This window comes from Alternaria alternata, assembly GCF_001642055.1.
Source record: "Alternaria alternata strain SRC1lrK2f unplaced genomic scaffold CC77scaffold_19, whole genome shotgun sequence".
Taxonomy (NCBI): Eukaryota; Fungi; Ascomycota; class Dothideomycetes; order Pleosporales; family Pleosporaceae; genus Alternaria; species Alternaria alternata.
Window position 1 is genome coordinate 759,297 of NW_017306208.1, and position 17,746 is coordinate 777,042.

At 51.2% G+C, this 17,746-nt stretch overlaps 7 protein-coding genes across 7 annotated transcripts; 4 read left to right on the forward strand and 3 right to left on the reverse strand.

The window, feature by feature from the left end:
* Positions 1–173: 173 nt before the first annotated feature.
* CC77DRAFT_288457 (UV radiation resistance-associated gene protein) lies at positions 174–2,686 on the reverse strand. The gene is made up of 2 exons (XM_018531069.1): positions 2,299–2,686; positions 174–2,243 (listed from the first exon to the last, which is right to left on the reverse strand). The coding sequence occupies exons 1-2, from the start codon at positions 2,371–2,373 to the stop codon at positions 435–437; spliced, it is 1,884 nt and encodes a 627-aa protein (XP_018382784.1). The 5' UTR covers positions 2,374–2,686; the 3' UTR covers positions 174–434.
* On the forward strand, positions 2,401–4,470 carry CC77DRAFT_1052876 (hypothetical protein). Its single transcript, XM_018527717.1, has 2 exons — positions 2,401–2,997; positions 3,048–4,470. Exons 1-2 carry the CDS (start codon positions 2,653–2,655, stop codon positions 4,197–4,199), a joined length of 1,497 nt encoding a protein of 498 aa, XP_018382785.1. The 5' UTR covers positions 2,401–2,652; the 3' UTR covers positions 4,200–4,470.
* Positions 4,471–4,975: 505 nt separating this feature from the next.
* Positions 4,976–6,247, forward strand: CC77DRAFT_1023494 (hypothetical protein). Its single transcript, XM_018525674.1, has 2 exons — positions 4,976–5,151; positions 5,233–6,247. Exons 1-2 carry the CDS (start codon positions 5,048–5,050, stop codon positions 5,945–5,947), a joined length of 819 nt encoding a protein of 272 aa, XP_018382786.1. The 5' UTR covers positions 4,976–5,047; the 3' UTR covers positions 5,948–6,247.
* An 807-nt stretch (positions 6,248–7,054) lies between these two features.
* Positions 7,055–7,570, forward strand: CC77DRAFT_1064606 (hypothetical protein; the record flags this gene model as incomplete). The annotated part of the gene is made up of 3 exons (XM_018528746.1): positions 7,055–7,277; positions 7,357–7,471; positions 7,543–7,570. 3 exons carry the CDS (start codon positions 7,055–7,057, stop codon positions 7,568–7,570), a joined length of 366 nt encoding a protein of 121 aa, XP_018382787.1.
* Positions 7,571–11,361: 3,791 nt separating this feature from the next.
* CC77DRAFT_1052878 (hypothetical protein) lies at positions 11,362–12,965 on the reverse strand (the record flags this gene model as incomplete). The annotated part of the gene is made up of 4 exons (XM_018527718.1): positions 11,362–11,867; positions 11,923–12,134; positions 12,184–12,724; positions 12,957–12,965. The coding sequence occupies 4 exons, from the start codon at positions 12,963–12,965 to the stop codon at positions 11,649–11,651; spliced, it is 981 nt and encodes a 326-aa protein (XP_018382788.1). The 3' UTR covers positions 11,362–11,648.
* A 1,129-nt stretch (positions 12,966–14,094) lies between these two features.
* CC77DRAFT_915285 (FAD-binding domain-containing protein) lies at positions 14,095–15,606 on the forward strand (the record flags this gene model as incomplete). The annotated part of the gene is made up of 2 exons (XM_018533670.1): positions 14,095–14,188; positions 14,240–15,606. Coding segments are annotated over 2 exons (1,461 nt in total), but the record flags the coding sequence as incomplete, so codon positions are not given.
* A 67-nt stretch (positions 15,607–15,673) lies between these two features.
* On the reverse strand, positions 15,674–17,571 carry CC77DRAFT_288573 (putative glucose dehydrogenase). The gene is made up of 2 exons (XM_018531070.1): positions 17,140–17,571; positions 15,674–17,092 (listed from the first exon to the last, which is right to left on the reverse strand). The coding sequence occupies exons 1-2, from the start codon at positions 17,426–17,428 to the stop codon at positions 15,723–15,725; spliced, it is 1,659 nt and encodes a 552-aa protein (XP_018382790.1). The 5' UTR covers positions 17,429–17,571; the 3' UTR covers positions 15,674–15,722.
* Between the last annotated feature and the right edge of the window lie 175 nt (positions 17,572–17,746).

The following is a 17,746-nucleotide window of genomic DNA, read 5'->3' on the forward strand; positions in this document are numbered from 1 at the left end:
TGAAGCGATTGCTTTTTTCGGGACCCTGGATAAGAGAGAGGATCAAGGGGTCCGGCCCGGCACCCTTCCGCGCGCATGGGGATATGTGCGTCACAGGTATACGCACATGGAACAAGCAAGTAAAGAAGTGCATCTGGGGAAATCGGGTGACGAACCGAGACGAAAAGCAAACGACTTTTCGCTTGCCATGGGAAGAACTATTGGTCTCACTACCTCCGCGTATCTACATGTATGCACCTACTCACAAACACAGTTAGAGTCGATGCCTCCGCGAATATGTGTGTATGCTACGAGCTGTTTGTTTTGTATTCGGAAAAAAAGTTCTCCAGCAGTTTAACCTACTCCGCACATGCACATGTGTTTGAGTAGGCGATGACTTGACGTATACATCCGTTGTACACACATGCTTGTTGCATACTTTCCATTAGTCCACCTTATGCGGCAGGTCTCAGTCTACTCCCAGCATGCGCATGGGTTTGAGCAGGCGCAAGTGCACCGTTCGCTTTGGCGCCCTCTAATCTCTTCCCCGCAATCTCCAGATTCTTCTTGAGCTCTGTAGTCGGCGTACCAACACTACTCATAGTCGCCGTGCTGTCCATGCTCCCCTTCCTGGAAAGTACACCATCCTGTCTCAACAGTCCCTTGATACCGCCGGCCTTGCGCGCAGGAAGCTCGCCTTTGCCCGCCGTTGCAACGTACAGCAGGTACTTCAAATTAGGTAATGTGTGCCTGATATCCACGGGCCGCAACCCCAACGCGTTGGACAAAATCTCGATATTCTTGTTGAGCAGAAACACGCCGTATTCGAAGCGATACCGCACGACGTTCTTCATGTAAAGCGGGTAAGTGCGTTGTGGATTCTGACCACTTTGTGTGACGGCAAGTGGATCGTCAATCGTGGACGTTGAACCATGTGGGGAAATCGGGTACGGAAGGATGACAGAGAGGTAAGGCGACAGTATATTGACCACCTGCGCCACGTAGCCGAGTGCCGCGGAAGCCACGTCCTCTTTGACGTCGTCGAAGACGGAGTTGGGTAGGAGAAGGCCTCGTATTGTGAAGGCGAGGGCTTTGCCTGGGACGGGTTCAATGGGGAAGATTCGGAGGAGGTCTTCGCAGACTCGGCGGCGTTGGCCGGTGATGTCCTCGATGGTTTTCTCTATGAGAGATTTGTTTTGGGCACACTTTGCTCGTTGTTCGAGTAATGAGGTGTCGGCTTCTGCTTGACGATCTCGACCAGTTTGCATCTTCTCTCTTCGGTACTCGATGTTAGCTTGTAGTTCGTCCCGTCTTCTCCTTGCAGCCACCACTCGTCGCTTTTCAGCAGTCACCGCAGCCTCGACCGTCCCTAGTCCGTCTTCAGTCTCGGCGACCGACTCGACAGCGCTTAGGTCTTCCTTGTTTGCTGCGAGTATGCCCTCAATCTCATCGGCAATTCGGTCTCGCGTAGTCAGCGCATCTTGTATGCAATCGTCCAGTGTTGACAATCGCATGAGGGCGTCGTACGACGATGAGTTGAGCGCTTTGCCATCTGGGTTCTCTTTGGGTGGTGCAAGAATTTCGGGGCGCATTCGCTCCTGTACCGGCAGATCGGTGAAGCTGGTGTAGATGCCATCCGTCATATGGAACAGTATGCAGTTCTGTGGCAGCGGGTGCCTGAAAGCTCCTAGTGTCCTGCCAATGAACTGCAGCGACCGGAGTTGCACAGTGTAGTCCATCAGATAGTGCCATTCCTGCATTGTCTCGCTCTTTGCCCACACCCTCACGGTGAGCTTGTCCAGCCGGGTGACAGCAGGGCCACAGGGCCCGAGGTCGAAGAACTTGAAGTTTGGGTTCATAGCTTTCTCAGCGACTTCAGAGATGTATACCGGGTCTTCCTGATGGTCCACATGCAGACTGAAGAAAGTGTCGGCCATGCGCCCTGCAGTGATGTCTTCGAGCTTCTTCTGGCGAGTGAGCGGGCTTGCATTGGTCCACTCCATAGTCGAGCGCCTTCGCAGTCCCCGTCCATATCCCGGCCTGGTGGGTGTGCGGACGCCGTCTTCGGGGGATGTGGTAAGATTGCTCGAGGAGCGCGAATGGGCCAGGCCTCTGCTTTCCCTCAACGCCAGCGCCTTTGTGGGCGACTTGAGGGTGCTTGGTATGGCTTCATCGTCAATGGTGCGGCCGCGCGACTTTGGGGGAGTCGTGGTAAGCGTGAGGTTGCGGATGGTGATGCCTTGGAGGTGGCGCAACTTGCGATTCTGGTACACATTGTCAGCGTGGAGAGGGACAGACGGATGGCGGTCAAGGACGTACGTATGGCAGCAGCCACGGGCGCTCACGTGGTGGAGACTTGAGCTGGTCGGCTGCCTGGGGCGGCTCTCCAGCCATGTTATGTAGCTAGTCGGGTGGGTCGGCGGTAGGAGAGACTCGAGTAAATAGATGTCAGCCTCATCGAAGCATCCTGATACGGCAATGGCCGGCTCATAGTAGTCGCTTACCCCAAGTGAAAGCGCGTCGGAGAGCTCATCGTATCGCGCCAGGCGGAGGTGCTGCTGGCGCCCGCGGTCGGAGGCCCGTGCGCAATTATCGCTCTCTCGCATCTTTGCGTCCCGTCCGTCGACCAACATCGCCCGCTCGTCAATTGGCACTCCAGGCAACCCCGCAGCCATGCCTCGATCACTCGCCCGGCTCCGGTACAAGCCGCCACTAAATCCCGTCACTTTCGCCAATACCACCAGGCGCATCACTCCGCAGCATGTCGAGCACATGCAAAAACGCATCGCCGTCTATGTCGAGCGCCAATCCAACCCCAGACATCTCCGTCTGCAGACTGTTGTGAATGAAAAGGCAAGGCGGCAGGCGACGGGCCAGCGTGTAGTGTCGCCCATCAAGCCGTATACGCTTCGGGATGTGGTTGATCCCGAGGGCACAGCTCGGCATGGCGAGATTATCTACATTTTCCGCAACACCAAGACGAATCAGATCATCTACTCGCTGCAGGAGCTTCTCGACGTATGACACACGGAGATACCCTGGGTTACCACATGCTAATCACCTTTCAGACCCACCACCTCGAACAACTCCCCTTCATGGGCAAGCACACGAAACCCCCCGTCCTCCGCCCCGACGAATGGGTCCCCCACTGTGTCCTTACCTTTCCCACTCCTGCACAAGGCCATAATGCTTTCCGCAAACTGCGCGAGTTCCGCCGCCTCCACGAGACAGCCTGGGACAAAACAAATCCAGAATACCTCCGCATGGACCGCAAGAAGCGCATGCTAAAAATCATGGACCAACGCGCCAACACCAGCGCCGACCTAGCAGAGGTCCTCCGCATACAAGAGGCACACGGAGCCAAGACAAGGGAAGAGCAGGAAGAGTTGGACAAGAAAGCGACCGTCTACTTGGACAAGCGATGGGAACAGATTGACGCTCTGGCAAATGCGGGGTTGGCCAAGGAGAAGCCCACGGATAATGTAAAGTGGCTCCAAGGCCAAATTCGCTCCATGGACCTCAAGTTGAAGATGAAACACAACCAAAATGAAGCAGACCAGAAGAGTCTAAAAGCCGCCAAGGAGAGTCTGGAAACCCGGCTACGGAAGCTGTCATATGCGTTGCGCAAAGCAGAGCAGTTCAAGAACTTACAGGAAGACTTGGCCAAGAAAGCGGCGCCAGCTAATGAGATTGGTGCGCAGGGTCAGTTGGATGAATTGAGAGATCAGGCGCACGTTCTGGCCCAAGCACTCGAGAACCCGGATCCGACACGTTCAAAGGCAGATTTGGACATGGACAAGGAGATTCTAGCCGGCCACCGCGCCAAGATATCCATGCTCGAACAGGCATTCGACGCAAAAGCCCAAGCCGAAGCAAGGGACCATTACATTGCAAGGTCTGTGCTTCCACAGGCACTGAAGAAGAAGATTGCCGAACCGTATACGCTCGAGGGCGTGAGTGTGAGGTGGGCGGATCTGCAAGACGCGCTCTATGCGGCTGGTCAGTGGCCTGACGCTATTGAGCATGAGCCCCTCGAGATACACAAGGCGCGCGGAGAGACGTTGTTACTGAGCGCCGAGGAGTTTGAGGCGGAGAAGCGGAATGAGGTTAGGGGGATGATGGAAAAGATGGGCTTGTTGGACGGAGAGTACTTTGGTGTGAGTGGGCATGGAAATGAGAATGCGTTTGCGTATGGAGGTGCTGCTGCTACTGCGCAATAAGGAGGTGTGTATGAGGTATGTAACGAAATAAACTGTATATGTACTTGGCAGATGTACTGTCCCTTCTGTGGACCGATCCTTTGTGTCTTCGTGGCACTCTCTTTTGTTGTACAAACAAAGTGGTCACCTTGCATATCTTTTCCTAAATTGAAAAAGGCGTATCGTCATGCGCTCTGGGTGCGCGGGAGGAGGCAAAGGAAAGTTGAAAGGAGAGGATGGTAGTAGTCTGACTAACAATTGGGGTAGCAAGATCAAGAACGCTCATCTTGGGACATTGTCACGAGTCCGTTAAAGGCTTTTAGTTGACATGCGATGATACTACAACATTTGATTTCTGAACAACGAAAAACCCCTGTTTATTGCCCCCCATGATTCAGGATTCTCCGTGAGCTAAGCGCTGATGTTTAGTGGATTCTCACTTGGTGATATGATAAAGATGACTTTGTTCAATAGGTGCTGGATGGTACCACATCTGGTTTTTCAGAGATAGACATGTCGCTGCCGCTTGGAAGCGTACCTAGGTATGAGGTCGAGCCAAAGTGTTGTGCATCTTCGTCTTCCCTTGTTGATTGCACGGAACCCATGTAGTGTTATATGAGAAGCAGTACATTATCCACCCTCAATGTAGTTGCACGAGAAGCCAATGACCTCCCAATCAGGTAAGATGGACAAAGCGTTGCTGTGGGGTTCCGCTCGTAAACGAGAAACTGTGGGGGCCTTGGCAGCCCCACCACGTCATTCCTCCATCCCCCCCAGCGCGCGCCTGCCCACAACTCCGCCCATTCCGCACTCTAACTAATCAAATCCACTCCACTGACTAAGCCTTTGAGACTCGAGCAAGCACCGACATGGCCACGCCGAAACCTTTCCCAGCCCTAAAGGGCGGTTGCGTCTGCGATACTATCCGTTATCGCTTGCTTACGTCTCCTCTCTACTGCTACGCATGCCACTGGTACGTTGTGCCTGTACTGAATGCATAGCAAACACACTTACACACACAAACACTGACTTTGCATGTTTTCCACGTCCGCAGCCCCAGCTGCCAGAAACAAACCGGCAGCGCTTTCTGTCTGAATCTCAACATTGAGCTTTACAATATCGAGCTTATTTCTTCCACCACACCACTGTTTGTCACGCGGACATCCAAGTCGGGAAAGGTCAGTCGGCATGCAGACTGTCCGACATGCCACGTTCAGCTCTGGGCGTCGAGTGCGCTGGGCGAAGCAGTCATTGATTTGAGAGTCGGGACGCTAGACTTTCCGTCGCTCATGGAACCCGATATGCATATTTTTGTGGAGAGCAAGTTGGATTGGGTTAAGTTGCCGGATGGGGCGAGGACAGCTGAGAGGGGGGATAATATGAAGAAGATGTGGCCAAAGAGTAGCCTTAAGAGATTGGAGATTTGTATGCGGAGGGCCGAGGAGGTGAAGAGGAAGAGGGCTGCTGCTGCTGCTGCTGCTGCATTGAAGGAGAGTGAGCGGAAAATTGCTGGTGGTAGTAGTAGTGCGGAAGAGACTGCGGCAGTCGAGGGTAGTGGAGAGGGGGACAAGACGCCTACTGCTGGGGAATTTGGGGGCGAGAACGATGAGGAGTTTGAGAAGAGGTTTAGGGAAACGGAGAAGGCGCTGCAGGAACGCTTAGAGAGGTTGAGCTTGAAGCTGTCGGATGAGGAGGTTGTGGAAAAGATGGAGAAGACGACGATTGATGAGCCTGGGGTTGAGCGAGATGGGCAGCGAAACGCAGATTGAAGGAAGTAATTCCCTTTGCCCGCTTCAATATGTATCGCTTGGCTTTGTACATTGGCCTATGATCATGTACTGCATGTTACGAGTACCTCCCAGACGTACTCTAGCCATCCAGGTCGTGATCAATCTATCGCTACGATTTAGGATGCAGTGTACTGCAGGGTATCGGACGCCAGATTCTTGAGATTCGAGATGAGCTCGTCGAGGTCTGGAGAGGCGTTAATTTAGAGAACTTCTTGTTGAAGGACACGTGAAAAATCAGGTGAGCATGATTAAGTCAAAGTCTGTGCCAACGAATCAAACCATAGCATTCGAACATACAGGTACTCCTATAAGCGCATAGCCAGGGTACCTTACGCCCTCATGTGTGGTGTTTACCCGGAAAGATGATCAGCGCTTGGCAATACACCTTTGGATCCTGTATTACGGCGAACGTCGGTCGGGTCTTATTTTGCATTCTTCATGTCTCGGGACGAGAAGTCATGGTAAGTTTCTCGTTTCCCATTGCCTTCATTGAGCTTTTGGGGCCATTCGTCATCCTATACACGCTCGTGGATATAGACGAGAGCAGCATCAGATGCCATCATCAGCTTACGACATCAGGGGATTCTGCCTGGCATTGTGGAACTATCACGTTGATTTACCAACATGAATCGCGAGACCAGGGCCACTCGTTCGGTGTGAAAGGTCTGTGAGCCCAGTGGCAACAAGAATGATGTAGAGGAGGACCACATCTTCAGGTGTAACTTGATAGCGGGCGTGACTGTCTGTTGAACAATATTGACCTGTCGCATTACATCGCCACGGCCACTGTTCGTATAGGGTAGAGGGATTCCTGCATCTGACTTGCCGACCGACCGTATGCTTACAGGTACCTTGGATTCAGATCCTGCAGCTGAGCTTCGCTCGCCCAAAGCGCCTTGCCTGGATAATTATGGCAGAGTGGATGTGAATACGAACAAGAGTGAGCTTACTGAGCCTTGTGAAGAGTCTATAAAAGCGTCCCTAATACTCATCTGTTGTCGTTCGCCGTCCGAACATCATCCAGCTCTAACACTGCTAGAAAACTAAACAGATTCTCATTACCATCATCTCCATATCAATTCCACCATGTACTTGTTCACTTTCACCGCCATCCTAGCTTCTGCTGTGACCACAGCCAGCGCAGCAGGATGCTACAGCGAAACCGGTCCGGGCTGGGGCGATCTGCGCCAGGCTGCCAACAACGCTGCCGACGCTGTCTGCAACGGTGATTCTGGCGGGGTAGCCGGCAACTTCGACGGCAACAGCAAGTACGCTTGCCGTAACCTAGGCGAGACCATGAAAGCCGAATGTACGCAAAGCCGTCCTCCATTGCTTGTAATGTATGCCCAAGTGGCGTGGACTCGTGTTATTGACAGAAGTGATGTTAGTTTGGGTCACGGGAACAGGATCTCTCAGCGACCAGGACTGCAAGTTTGGTCTCAAGGAGGAGATCAATGGCTGTGGTTGGGGTGGTGAGAATACACATGGATCCTTCTACTACAGGTATGTGTGGGTGCTTCACTCCATCTATAAAGGCTGCTGGTAGATGCGCATTGCTGACTCGTGGACGAAAGGTCTGACCCTAATGATGGTCAATGCTAGATCTTGGCTTTCGTTAATTGCTTCCGTTCGAGGGTGCTGAGGTAAATGGCGCAGGGGAGGTGAGCAGCCAGGAAGTGGAATGTTCGTGTATTCGTTTGGGGATCGTCCCATCACTGTCACTCCAGATTGATAGAGAAGAATCGAAAGTCCTATTATACATCTGGAGGCCTTATGCGGGGTGTTTGTGACTCGATTGTACGGGCATAAAAGCCTCAGCAGGAAGGTTTCACGGCGCCATGTACAGTGTTGATGACTTATTTTGTGCTGTGTCTTTGCTGTGCAGATTTCCGTCTCGTCGGCGTGCTCGCCTCCAAACTGCCTGAGGCACTCTGGCTAATGCGAGCCAGAGTTATGAATTTTCGCGGTGGTAATGCTGTTATGTCGATAGGGAGTCTGAGAACCCAAGATAGCCTATCTTGAGGGTGCCAGGAGAGGTACGCTCGCTATTTGGATCGTGTCCGACATGGGAAGTCTGCCCGAAACAAAGCCATGGTATCGAGTCCTGGGGAGATCTCTTCCAAAATTACTGTGTAAGGCATCACAAGACTTTGTATCGAGGGGGAATCGCAGGTCGTTCTCAGTTGTGTTCTTTGGTTGATGCAGCTGCACCTTGTTGGGTGCGCACAGACAGTAGGCCAAGAGGTAGAACATTTAGATCGTCGCCACGAACGAGCGGCCCGATGACGAAAGAAGAGATCCAAAACGGATTTTGTCCCGAGCAGTAGCCATTTGTTACCACAGGCACGTAGCACATCGCCCGAGAGTGATAAGATGTGCGACTAGTGCCATTTCCGCATGAGGAAACTATTTCTTCCATACCCCCGAAGTTAAGGCTGTTGCCGATGAAAAATGTCCCAAGCGCAGCCTTGAGCGGTGGCAACGAGTCATGCATGTCACTTTCACTCCGACTCCGACTTCTTCCATGCTAGATTCCAATTGCCATGCAGCACAGACGACGATAGTAACTTTGCCGATTGCGGGCGCTGATCCACGCTCAACGCTGAGCATGTGACATATCTAGGGCGCCTTGTCCGGTCCGACTCAAGAAGTTCTGTAGATACTGCAATGGAAGCGTTTGGCATGTGTTGACACGATATTCCCAAACCTCTTGACAAGCACTGTGGATGTTTGTCATGCATTGTTTCGTCTTGCCGAAAAGACGCTGTACGCAGCGCTTTATATGTACACAAAATTTGTCTTTGCGACATCAAACCTGCCTCCTTAGGTAGGGATTGCAAGGACGAGAGATTGCGATACAAGATCTTGGGCAAGAGAAAGGATAGAAGATGTTGGCATGAATTACAGATAGACGGCGAGCGAGCAACAGAGAGATTCAAAGAAGCATTGATTCATTGTGTCTACTTATTTGGAAAGGCTCATCCCCCCCTAACTGTGAGTAGGATGCCCTTCAAGGAGCCCCGATACTTGGCCAAGCTTCCCAAATACAAGAGTGACATGCTCAACAGCAGAAATAGGTACGAGACATGTTGTAGGTTCCCTTTTTTCTGTTTCTTGACTGATCCGATCATTGAAATGTTCAGGAACACAATGAGATGCCCGGTGCACTATCTCAATCATTAGTAAATACAACCTTGATCACTTCATTTTCCGCAAAGAAACCTAGACTGACCAGAAACTTGCGCTTCTAGCATGGCATACCGGCGCCATCATAGTCACAGCAGTCTGCATCGCAGGTGGCCAAGACTCTATCGGCACAGGGTGATCGCTGCGCACAGTATTCGTGCTGAGTCAAAAACTGTCTCCCTTCATTGTGCTGAGCACAAGTAGCATGGTTTTTGTAACAGCAATTAGCGGGGTCACAGTCCTGGACAACTGTTAGTACTTCCGTCGGCAGAAAGAAAGAGTGAGATGGGTTCCACTCACTGCTGTAACCATTGCAGTAAAAAGGCTGGCGATGATGAAAAAGACCTTCATATTGAGTGGACTGATGAAAAGTAGTAAAGATGTTTGTAACTTGGTTGATAAGAGCGTTGAGAGGACAAGCAGAAAAGTTAATGGTGAGAGGATATTGGTGCAGAAGCTGTCTTAAATACAGCCATGAGAAATCAACAGCTTGGCTTTGAGATCCTTGGCTAGTCCTTTTCGTAATCGTACTACATGGTCAGAGAGCACAAGTCGCAACGGGATATGTCATGCGTTGGTTTCTTCATAGCCAAGGCTTCACATACGGTCGCATTGCGGTCCCATCAAGGTCACTTTGCGGTTGCACTGCGGATCGCCTTATAGGAATTAAGCTCTGTAAGACATTTTTCATAGGCCCGGAAGTCAGCTATAAAGATCTACATAAGTCATCGGGTTTCATTCACCGCTATGTTGCGGCTTCTCTCCGGATCATCTAATGGTCTCTACGCCGACCGCGATGACCGGTGTAGACTATCACGATTCTAAAGGTAGGTATAAGAAGGCGTTTTCTCCTCTCTTTCTATGATAGAGTAGAACACATCCCTACTTCTTCAAAATCGAAGATCACCTGCCGATTCAACGCTTTCCACTGTTGACCATTCTTTCTCAAAAATGAGACTCCTCTGCATCATCCTCGCTAGCATTGCTGCTACTGTCATGGCAGAGGTGAGACTTCTTATTCGCTATCATAGCGTAGTTTCAGTACTGACACGAATGGATACAGTGCGACCCGTCAGACTGCTGTTATAAGAGTGAGAGGACTTGTGAGAGCCACGGGCGCGGCGGTGTCTATTGCGCACAGATGTTGCCCTGCAGTGAGGAGGTTTTGTCGACCTGCGACGCAGACTGCTGTGGTATTCTGAGGGACGTCAACTACGGCTGGGGAGTTCCATGCTAGACTGATGGAGTCGAGTGAAGTAGGTAAGGAACCCGTCTTTCTTGGGACTGGAATACATAGCCTGGGCTCTTGATGGTCTCTTCTGCTAAACATGTTCTGCAGGGTAAAGGTTGAATCCTCTTGTATACCTCGTATTGCAGGCCTGGCGCGGTCTCGAAGATGGAAACTGATCTCAAAGAGTGCCTGTCGACAACTTCAACATAGACGCGGTAGAATGCTAAAGACAAGACGATATTTACTCTCCCCTGGTATCTCCTCTCATGATACCTGCACTAGGATTATGTGACACCTGAAGGTTGTTGATCAGCTGCCGATCGAATGATCTCAAAAGGTGCATGTATATGTAGTGCATCTGTGTATTGTGGCGACCTAGGCATCGAACGCGCGCAACCTCGAATCCAGTCGCAACGGTACCCGGGCTAGCACGTTCATAATGACAAGATATGTTCACCACCAGGCATTGCATACATACACCTGGAATCATGACAAACCCTTGTTGGTAGAGTAATGAAGTGTACCGAATGCCGCCCCACAGAAGGGGCCATGCTTCCCCGCTTCGCACTTGCGCTGAGCCGCCCATGGCTACCGTAACCTCCTTCGCAAATTTGCCCTTCCCACCTGCGACGCAAAAATTTGACGTGCCGCCTCGGGAGGACTTTCAGGAGTATCACCAACATTCATGCTGTACCATTGCCACTCGTACGCTTATATTCAGGCGCCTTATCGAATATTGTGTTCCGGCTTATGAATTATCAGCCTGTACAGCGACCCAATTCGTAATCGTGGTTGATGCAGGCGGTATGACACGAAGACAACGAATTATGAGTACGTCGAAACGTGCGACTCGTATCATACGGATCAATCGCGGTAAGCTATGGCACAAGCAGATCAATCACCTCGCATCCTGCTACGCGAATTGCTCCTCATGTGGCAAGCGAATCTTCCGCCCACTGTCAACTCATCTATTTGTCGTTCCTGCTACATGTGGACATATCCGAGTAGGCGCTCACGGAGAGGCTGGTAAGCATGACCACTTTCGTATGCAACATTCACTGATCACGATTCCCACTTTTCGCTATCCACAAACCCGTCGCGCCGTTTATCGAGACTGAAAAAGCTGTTGATCTTCTTTCCATCAGCTCACTAATCCAGAAATCTTGTTTGCTCTGGTTCACGGTAGTCTGGCGTCAAATTCAGCGACCAGGCTCTCACTATAGATGTTTCGCTTTCAGACACTATGATCTGTAATGAGATATGTCAGCTCGCTGTACTACCGCCCTTCCCACTCTTGGAACGCAGATCATAGGTCTTGCCAACAGCGATTTCGCGCCTTGTCTTGCGTCTTCTCTCTTTCTCTTCTCTCTTCTTCTCTTCGTTGCGTTTAGCGTCATAGCGCTCTTCCTCGAGAGCCTTAAGATATTCCTCCTTTCTGAGAGCTTCCGGCCAGCCATGCTCTTTAAGCAAGCGCTGAACTTGCTAGTCATTGTCTGATTAGTATTCAGCATGCTTTGCCGGAGAAAATCGTACTCACTGCTCCATCCTTCTCCCGACATGATAGTATCTCGTGATACCACCTCCAATCACTTTTTGTCTTTGGTACCGGAACAGTGACCAAGGTCTCGATCTCGGTGTAGAGCTCATCGAAGTACTCCTGGATGTCGCGAGGCTTTGCGCATGCCCGCCATGGCTGATCTTCCGGCGCACCTTGAGTCACAATAAACGGTCCCATAGGCCAAATTATCCCTAGAGAAGCTGTCAATATTCAGCGATGCAAGTTGTGCGTCAGCCGTACCTTCGTCCGTATCAACCATCCATACGGTTGCGGCGTTACCCATGCTCAACGGAATGAAACCAGCAGGCGAGTCCTGCTCCGAGTTCCACGGCATCATGAGACCATAAGGATCCCTATACTCGTCTTTAAACCAGCCATGATTGCGGAGGTAGGTGCATGCGTCCGTTTCGATATAGACCTCGTACTTGCCCACCGTATCCTTATTCTTACTCAAATAAGGCATATGCCGCAAAAGATCAATGACCCTCTCCGAGCGTTTCCTCTCTTTCAATGTATCGACAGCGAGCTGCTCATCACTCCAACCTCCAGGCGGTGGGTGGAGAATCACGTCGGGGTCCAGGTAGGCTATGCGCACGAGTAAATCATAGTGTCTTTTGATGCAGTTGACGACCACATCACGATCGTAAGGCACGGTGTAAACGATGTAGGTTGTAGAGTGGATGCCTAAGAGAAGGTGGAACGTGGCTCGATAGCCTTGGTGCGGTGAGGGGTACAGCGCTAAGCCTAGGTGAGATTGCTTGTATTGTGGCACAGCTGTCAGCTAGGTGCACATGTACAGGAGGATCAGGCTTAACCTGCGATCGGAGGATAGCTAGGTAGAGTGAATTAAGGTTTATAGCTATTCTAGGTAGGTAAGTGTCTAATGTAGTGTTGCAAGGTTACTTCTAGCTCTCGATATACTATTTGGCTTCCTAACATCACGTGACTATCTATTACACCACAGTATCAACGAACTACAGTCAACGCTTTTTGCATCATGACTTCTAACTAACGTTGGGCATGGCAGCCTAAGCCGAAGGGGATCGCCGCGTTATACGGTTCTTGAACACTGAATCTCAAGAAGTGAGTATGGAAGATCCGAGACTGTCTGGTCATGATCTCGACGGGTAGGAGAGAACAAGCAAGTTAGTTGATGGTGATGATCCGACCGACTATGACATGTTCCGACACAGAAAACTAGTAAATTGAGCAATCGCGATTTGAGGCTCGAACAGGAGAGACCCGAGAAGAAAGGAGTGTTGTTGAACTGGTTCACATTGGCATGAGCTAGCATGAACGGAGAGCTGACGATTTCATACACAATGTATACTCGTACAGTACGCATGATAGCGGAACGATCAAGGCTGTGCCTGAGCAATTCGGTCAGCTCATCAGATGGTTGTAGTGCAGATACCAAGAGAGAAGAGCCATCAACAAAGTTAGCCTGTTGTGCTACGTATCTGAGGCAATGCTCACAGGCATCGCAAAAGCTGACTGCAATCTGTGCGATATGAAGATGAGTTCTTACTGCAGCGCATTAAAGAAAGTTATGGGCGAGCAAACATCCCCTATAATACTGATAGCGCCAGGTGTAGGCGTTTGAAACTTGCGGATCATGCCGGCACGGGTGAAATGTAACGGCCCCACCAAGATCAGCGAGCATGCGAGACCGAGACCGACACGCTTATGCGAGTGCGACATCGCCAAATGACCCGCACCACCCAATTAATAACTGCACATGATGATACTGTACTCGGGTGCATGGGTATCTTATGAGTTCTTTGGACCTGGACTTACCGCTGCATCATACAATGCCACATTATCCATGCAGCATTTGAGGCGCAGGCACTACAACACGTAATTTACAGCAGGAGGAAGACCCTGCATTCTTCGCTTGTACCACAAATAGACAAGCTCGCGAAATAAGACTAGTTCTGGTGACAGGTAGTCGTATGCGTGAATACGACATGGACGAATATCCGAGGACCTCTGCTTGTATAAAGATGAAGTAGGTTCAGGTAATCATCACTCCACTACTTCGACTCTCAACATCTCAAACACACATCTACAATGACTACATTCAGGACATTGATTCCTTGCGCGCTTTTTGCCTCCGGAACAGCTTTCCAGTCGGTGGCTAGCTATAATGTATCGGATGCTTCGACTGCATGCGAGATCTTGAAAAACACTTACCCGAATATCACCTACCTCCCAGAGGATGCAGGTTATGCAGACGAGAATCAGGGTAAGTCAAAATGATATGATAGTAAATAAATGTACGTTGACAAAAGCCCAGTATCTTGGGATTCCTCCGCTTGGCTCGGCCCAGCATGTATATTCGCACCAACATGTGCAACCTCGCTCTCGTTTGCTGTCAAAACGTTTGTCGCTACCCACACGAAGTTCGCCATGCGGGGCGGCGGCCACATGCCCATTCCAGATGCTGCAAACATTAACAATACTGGCGTATTGATTTCAAGCACCAATTTGAACACTTTGAAGCTGTCTCAAGATGGAGAGACGATGAGCATCGGGCCAGGACCGCGATGGGGAGACGTCTTCAACTACTTGGAATTCACCAACAAGACTGTCATAGGTGGTCGCCTGGCACCTGTCGGAGTGCCCGGCTTGCTCCTTGGTGGTGGTATCAGTTGGTATAGTGTCAAGCATGGCTTGGCTTCGTCTGAGGGAAAGATCAAGGCATACGAGGCAGTCCTCGCAGATGGTACAATTGCTATCATCACTGCTAACAGCACTTACTCCGACCTTTACTGGGCTCTCGGTGGCGGTGCAAACTCCTTCGCGCTGATAACGCGTTTCGACCTACAAACCTTTCCATCAATCACCCCTCTCATCGCAGACGCCCATTATGGCTCAAGCAACGTTACTCGAGACGCCTATCTCGCCGCCGTCCTGAACATGGCTCTGACCAATGAAGAAGATCTGGCCTCGACCATCATCCCCGTGTGCCGCTGGGGCCCCGGCTCCACCGCACCCTCTTATGAAAGTACACTTTTCCATAATGGCACTTCCATACCAACTTCTGGCCCCTTGGCCGAGTTTATCCACGGCAACACTACAGGTCTCACGGCTCTCAACGGCACAGCGACAATGCGCTCTATCTCGCTAGCACAATATGGCCGTGCCATGCGCTCAGCTTTCAGAGAAGGCGGTCAATCTCACGGCTTGCGCCAGAAATTCCGCGTCGTCTCCATGAAAGCGACGGCCGAAAACCTTGCAATTGCACACGACACTTTCTTCGACTCGCTAGCTGCTTCTAATCTCGCAAACAAAGTTCCCGAATTCTTCGCGGGTCTCGACTTCAATATTGTGAACCGCGAGATGGTTGAGAGATCAGCAGGGCTGCCGCAGAACATCCCATTAGAACCGACGTTTTGGGTCGAGGAGGCGATCAGTTGGGGAAGTGGTGGGGAATTCGATAACGAGGTTGCTGAGTGGGTCAAGAATGTGAATGTAGAAATGGAGAGGAAGCTGAAAGAGGTCAACGGGTTAAACAGGTACGTGTATTTGAATGATGCGGATAAGGGCCAGAAGGTGTTCGAGGGTTATGGTGGTGAAAGCGTGGAAAGATTGAAGACTGTGAGGGCGAAGTATGATCCCGAGAGGGTTTTTACGGATTTGATGCCAGGTGGTTGGAAAGTTGAGCATGTGGAGCTGTAGGGCGTAAGAGAAAATGTGCAATAGGCTGTAGCATATAGCACCCTGAGACGAGGAACAGAGTTGAAACATTAGCCGAGCATGTGGTCCAACCTATTTGCCTACTTGAAGCACTCAGCCAAGATAATATCCACAGCCTGCTCGGCGATCGCGTAGACAGGAACTTGGTAATGTGCCGCAAGAGGCTTTGGAATGATACTCGCATCTGCAACCCTCAAGTTCTTGACCCCATGCACCCTTAGCGACCCATCAACAACCCTCCCCATGGCCGCTGTTCCTGCAGGATGGTACGTGGTACCCGCGCCCAACTTGATCCTTGCATCGATAGTTGCATCTGCCTCTACCTGCACTGATGCTGGAAGGCCTGGTGGAATGTATTCGCTTTCGACGAGCTCTTTACCCTCAGCAGAGTTAAACATCAGATCCGTTTGCATACGGAAGCCTTCACGCATGACGTGACGATCTGCTTCCGTTGCGTAGTAATTCGGGTTGATGATAGGATTCGTAGCGGGATCAGACGATGCGAGCGTCACCGAACCACGCGACGTGGGAAGACAGCCCATGAAGAAGGTCATGATTGAAGAGCCGTCGATTGGAATCTGAAGGCCTTGCGCTTCTGCTCCGACGGCGATGTACAAGAGCAACATCTCGAGGTGAGTGCGTGGGCCCTTGAGCAGTGGGTGCTCATCAGAAACTGGACCTTCGTCCTTTTCGATAGCTGACTTCAGTGGATTTGTGGGTATTGGCGCGCGAACCAAGAAGTCCACTGGTCCTCCTTTATCGTAGTTCGGGCCACCGAAGAGAGGCGAGCCGACGGCTAGACCTTGCTCCGGGTGTCGCAGCTTCCAGTATCGATATAGCATGAGATGATCATGCAGGTTTTGACCTACGCTAGGTAGGTCAACTATAGTCGGGATTTCGTGCTCCGAGAGTTGAAAGTGGTCTCCAATACCAGAAAGCATCAAGACTTGTGGCGTTCGATAGGCGCCCGCAGTGATGATGACTTGACCACCGTTGTTGACATCGATTCTTTGACCGTTTGCGAGCTCGACGCCGACAGCTATCTTCGCATCGTCGAACAGCACGCGGCGAACGAGAGTGCTCGTGAGCACCTTCACGCCCTTTAATGGAAACACGGACTGCGTCATCTGCCTTTTGCCGTTCTCAAAATTCTCCACCAGATCACTGATACCCTGCGGACGGCCATCATTCAAATCGTGAATATGAGGTATGCCGAGGTTGGACCAAAGCTTTAAGACATTTTGGCGTAGCGGAAACTGACGGCCAGATGAACTGACAGACGCAGTATGCATCAAGCCATCGTGACCATGCTGCGATGGATCTGCGTCAGGGTCGAAATGCTTCTCAGTACGCTTGAAGTATGGCAGAAGGCCTTCATAGCTCCACCGCGAATCACCCACATCTCGAGCCCACTCATCGTAGTCCTGCGCATCGCCTCGTATCCAGCCACCTGATACAATTAGCCAACAGCTTGCGGCTTGCAGCTACCATGTTTACCAGTATTGATAACACTTCCGCCTCCAAGCCCTTTGAAACCAACGTTACGCTTCGGATTTCCGTCAAGATGTTCTTGCGGTGTTGTGAGGTAGTTGTAGTCGAATTCGGAGAAGTGGAGGTTCGCGGCCGCGGCGGGATCAGTCACATACGGATTGCCGGCGGGGTCAGCTCCTGCTTCAATCACTACGATCGAGAGAGATGGCTTTCTCTCCTGCAGCCGCGATGCAATGACTGTCCCGGCAATGCCTCCGCCTACGATGATGACGTCGGCCATTGTCGAAGCAGCCATGTTATGATACGAGAAGGACGATGTAAGGGAAGAAAGGATGACCGGCGTTGAAATATAGCTGTGTCCGCGTTGTATCTCGCAGCTTGGCGCCTGAAGTGAGCGGGGCGTACTGGCTTATGCAGTCAGCCTTGCAGTCAGCCTCTGCCATCCAATTATGCGATTCACCGTAACGGCGCAGCATCCATATCGATACGCAAGACGCGTCTTGGCACTCAACAGTCAATCCTGCGGTATCTTCCAACAGCTTGCTTTCACGTGTATCCCTTTTCCTCCTTGACCGCCTCGGCTCATGTCGCAATGCTGTTTATCTTTACTGAG

Coding starts and splice junctions, on each gene's coding strand:
- CC77DRAFT_1052876 (XM_018527717.1), top strand. CDS start 2,653: ATGCCTCGATCACTCGCCCGGCTCCGGTACAAGCCGCCACTAAATCCC. Junction 2,998..3,047: donor CGCTGCAGGAGCTTCTCGAC/GTATGACACACG, acceptor ATCACCTTTCAG/ACCCACCACCTCGAACAACT.
- CC77DRAFT_1023494 (XM_018525674.1), top strand. CDS start 5,048: ATGGCCACGCCGAAACCTTTCCCAGCCCTAAAGGGCGGTTGCGTCTGC. Junction 5,152..5,232: donor TACTGCTACGCATGCCACTG/GTACGTTGTGCC, acceptor CCACGTCCGCAG/CCCCAGCTGCCAGAAACAAA.
- CC77DRAFT_288573 (XM_018531070.1), bottom strand. CDS start 17,428: ATGGCTGCTTCGACAATGGCCGACGTCATCATCGTAGGCGGAGGCATT. Junction 17,093..17,139: donor CGGAAGTGTTATCAATACTG/GTAAACATGGTA, acceptor TAATTGTATCAG/GTGGCTGGATACGAGGCGAT.
- CC77DRAFT_288457 (XM_018531069.1), bottom strand. CDS start 2,373: ATGGCTGGAGAGCCGCCCCAGGCAGCCGACCAGCTCAAGTCTCCACCA. Junction 2,244..2,298: donor GCCCGTGGCTGCTGCCATAC/GTACGTCCTTGA, acceptor AATGTGTACCAG/AATCGCAAGTTGCGCCACCT.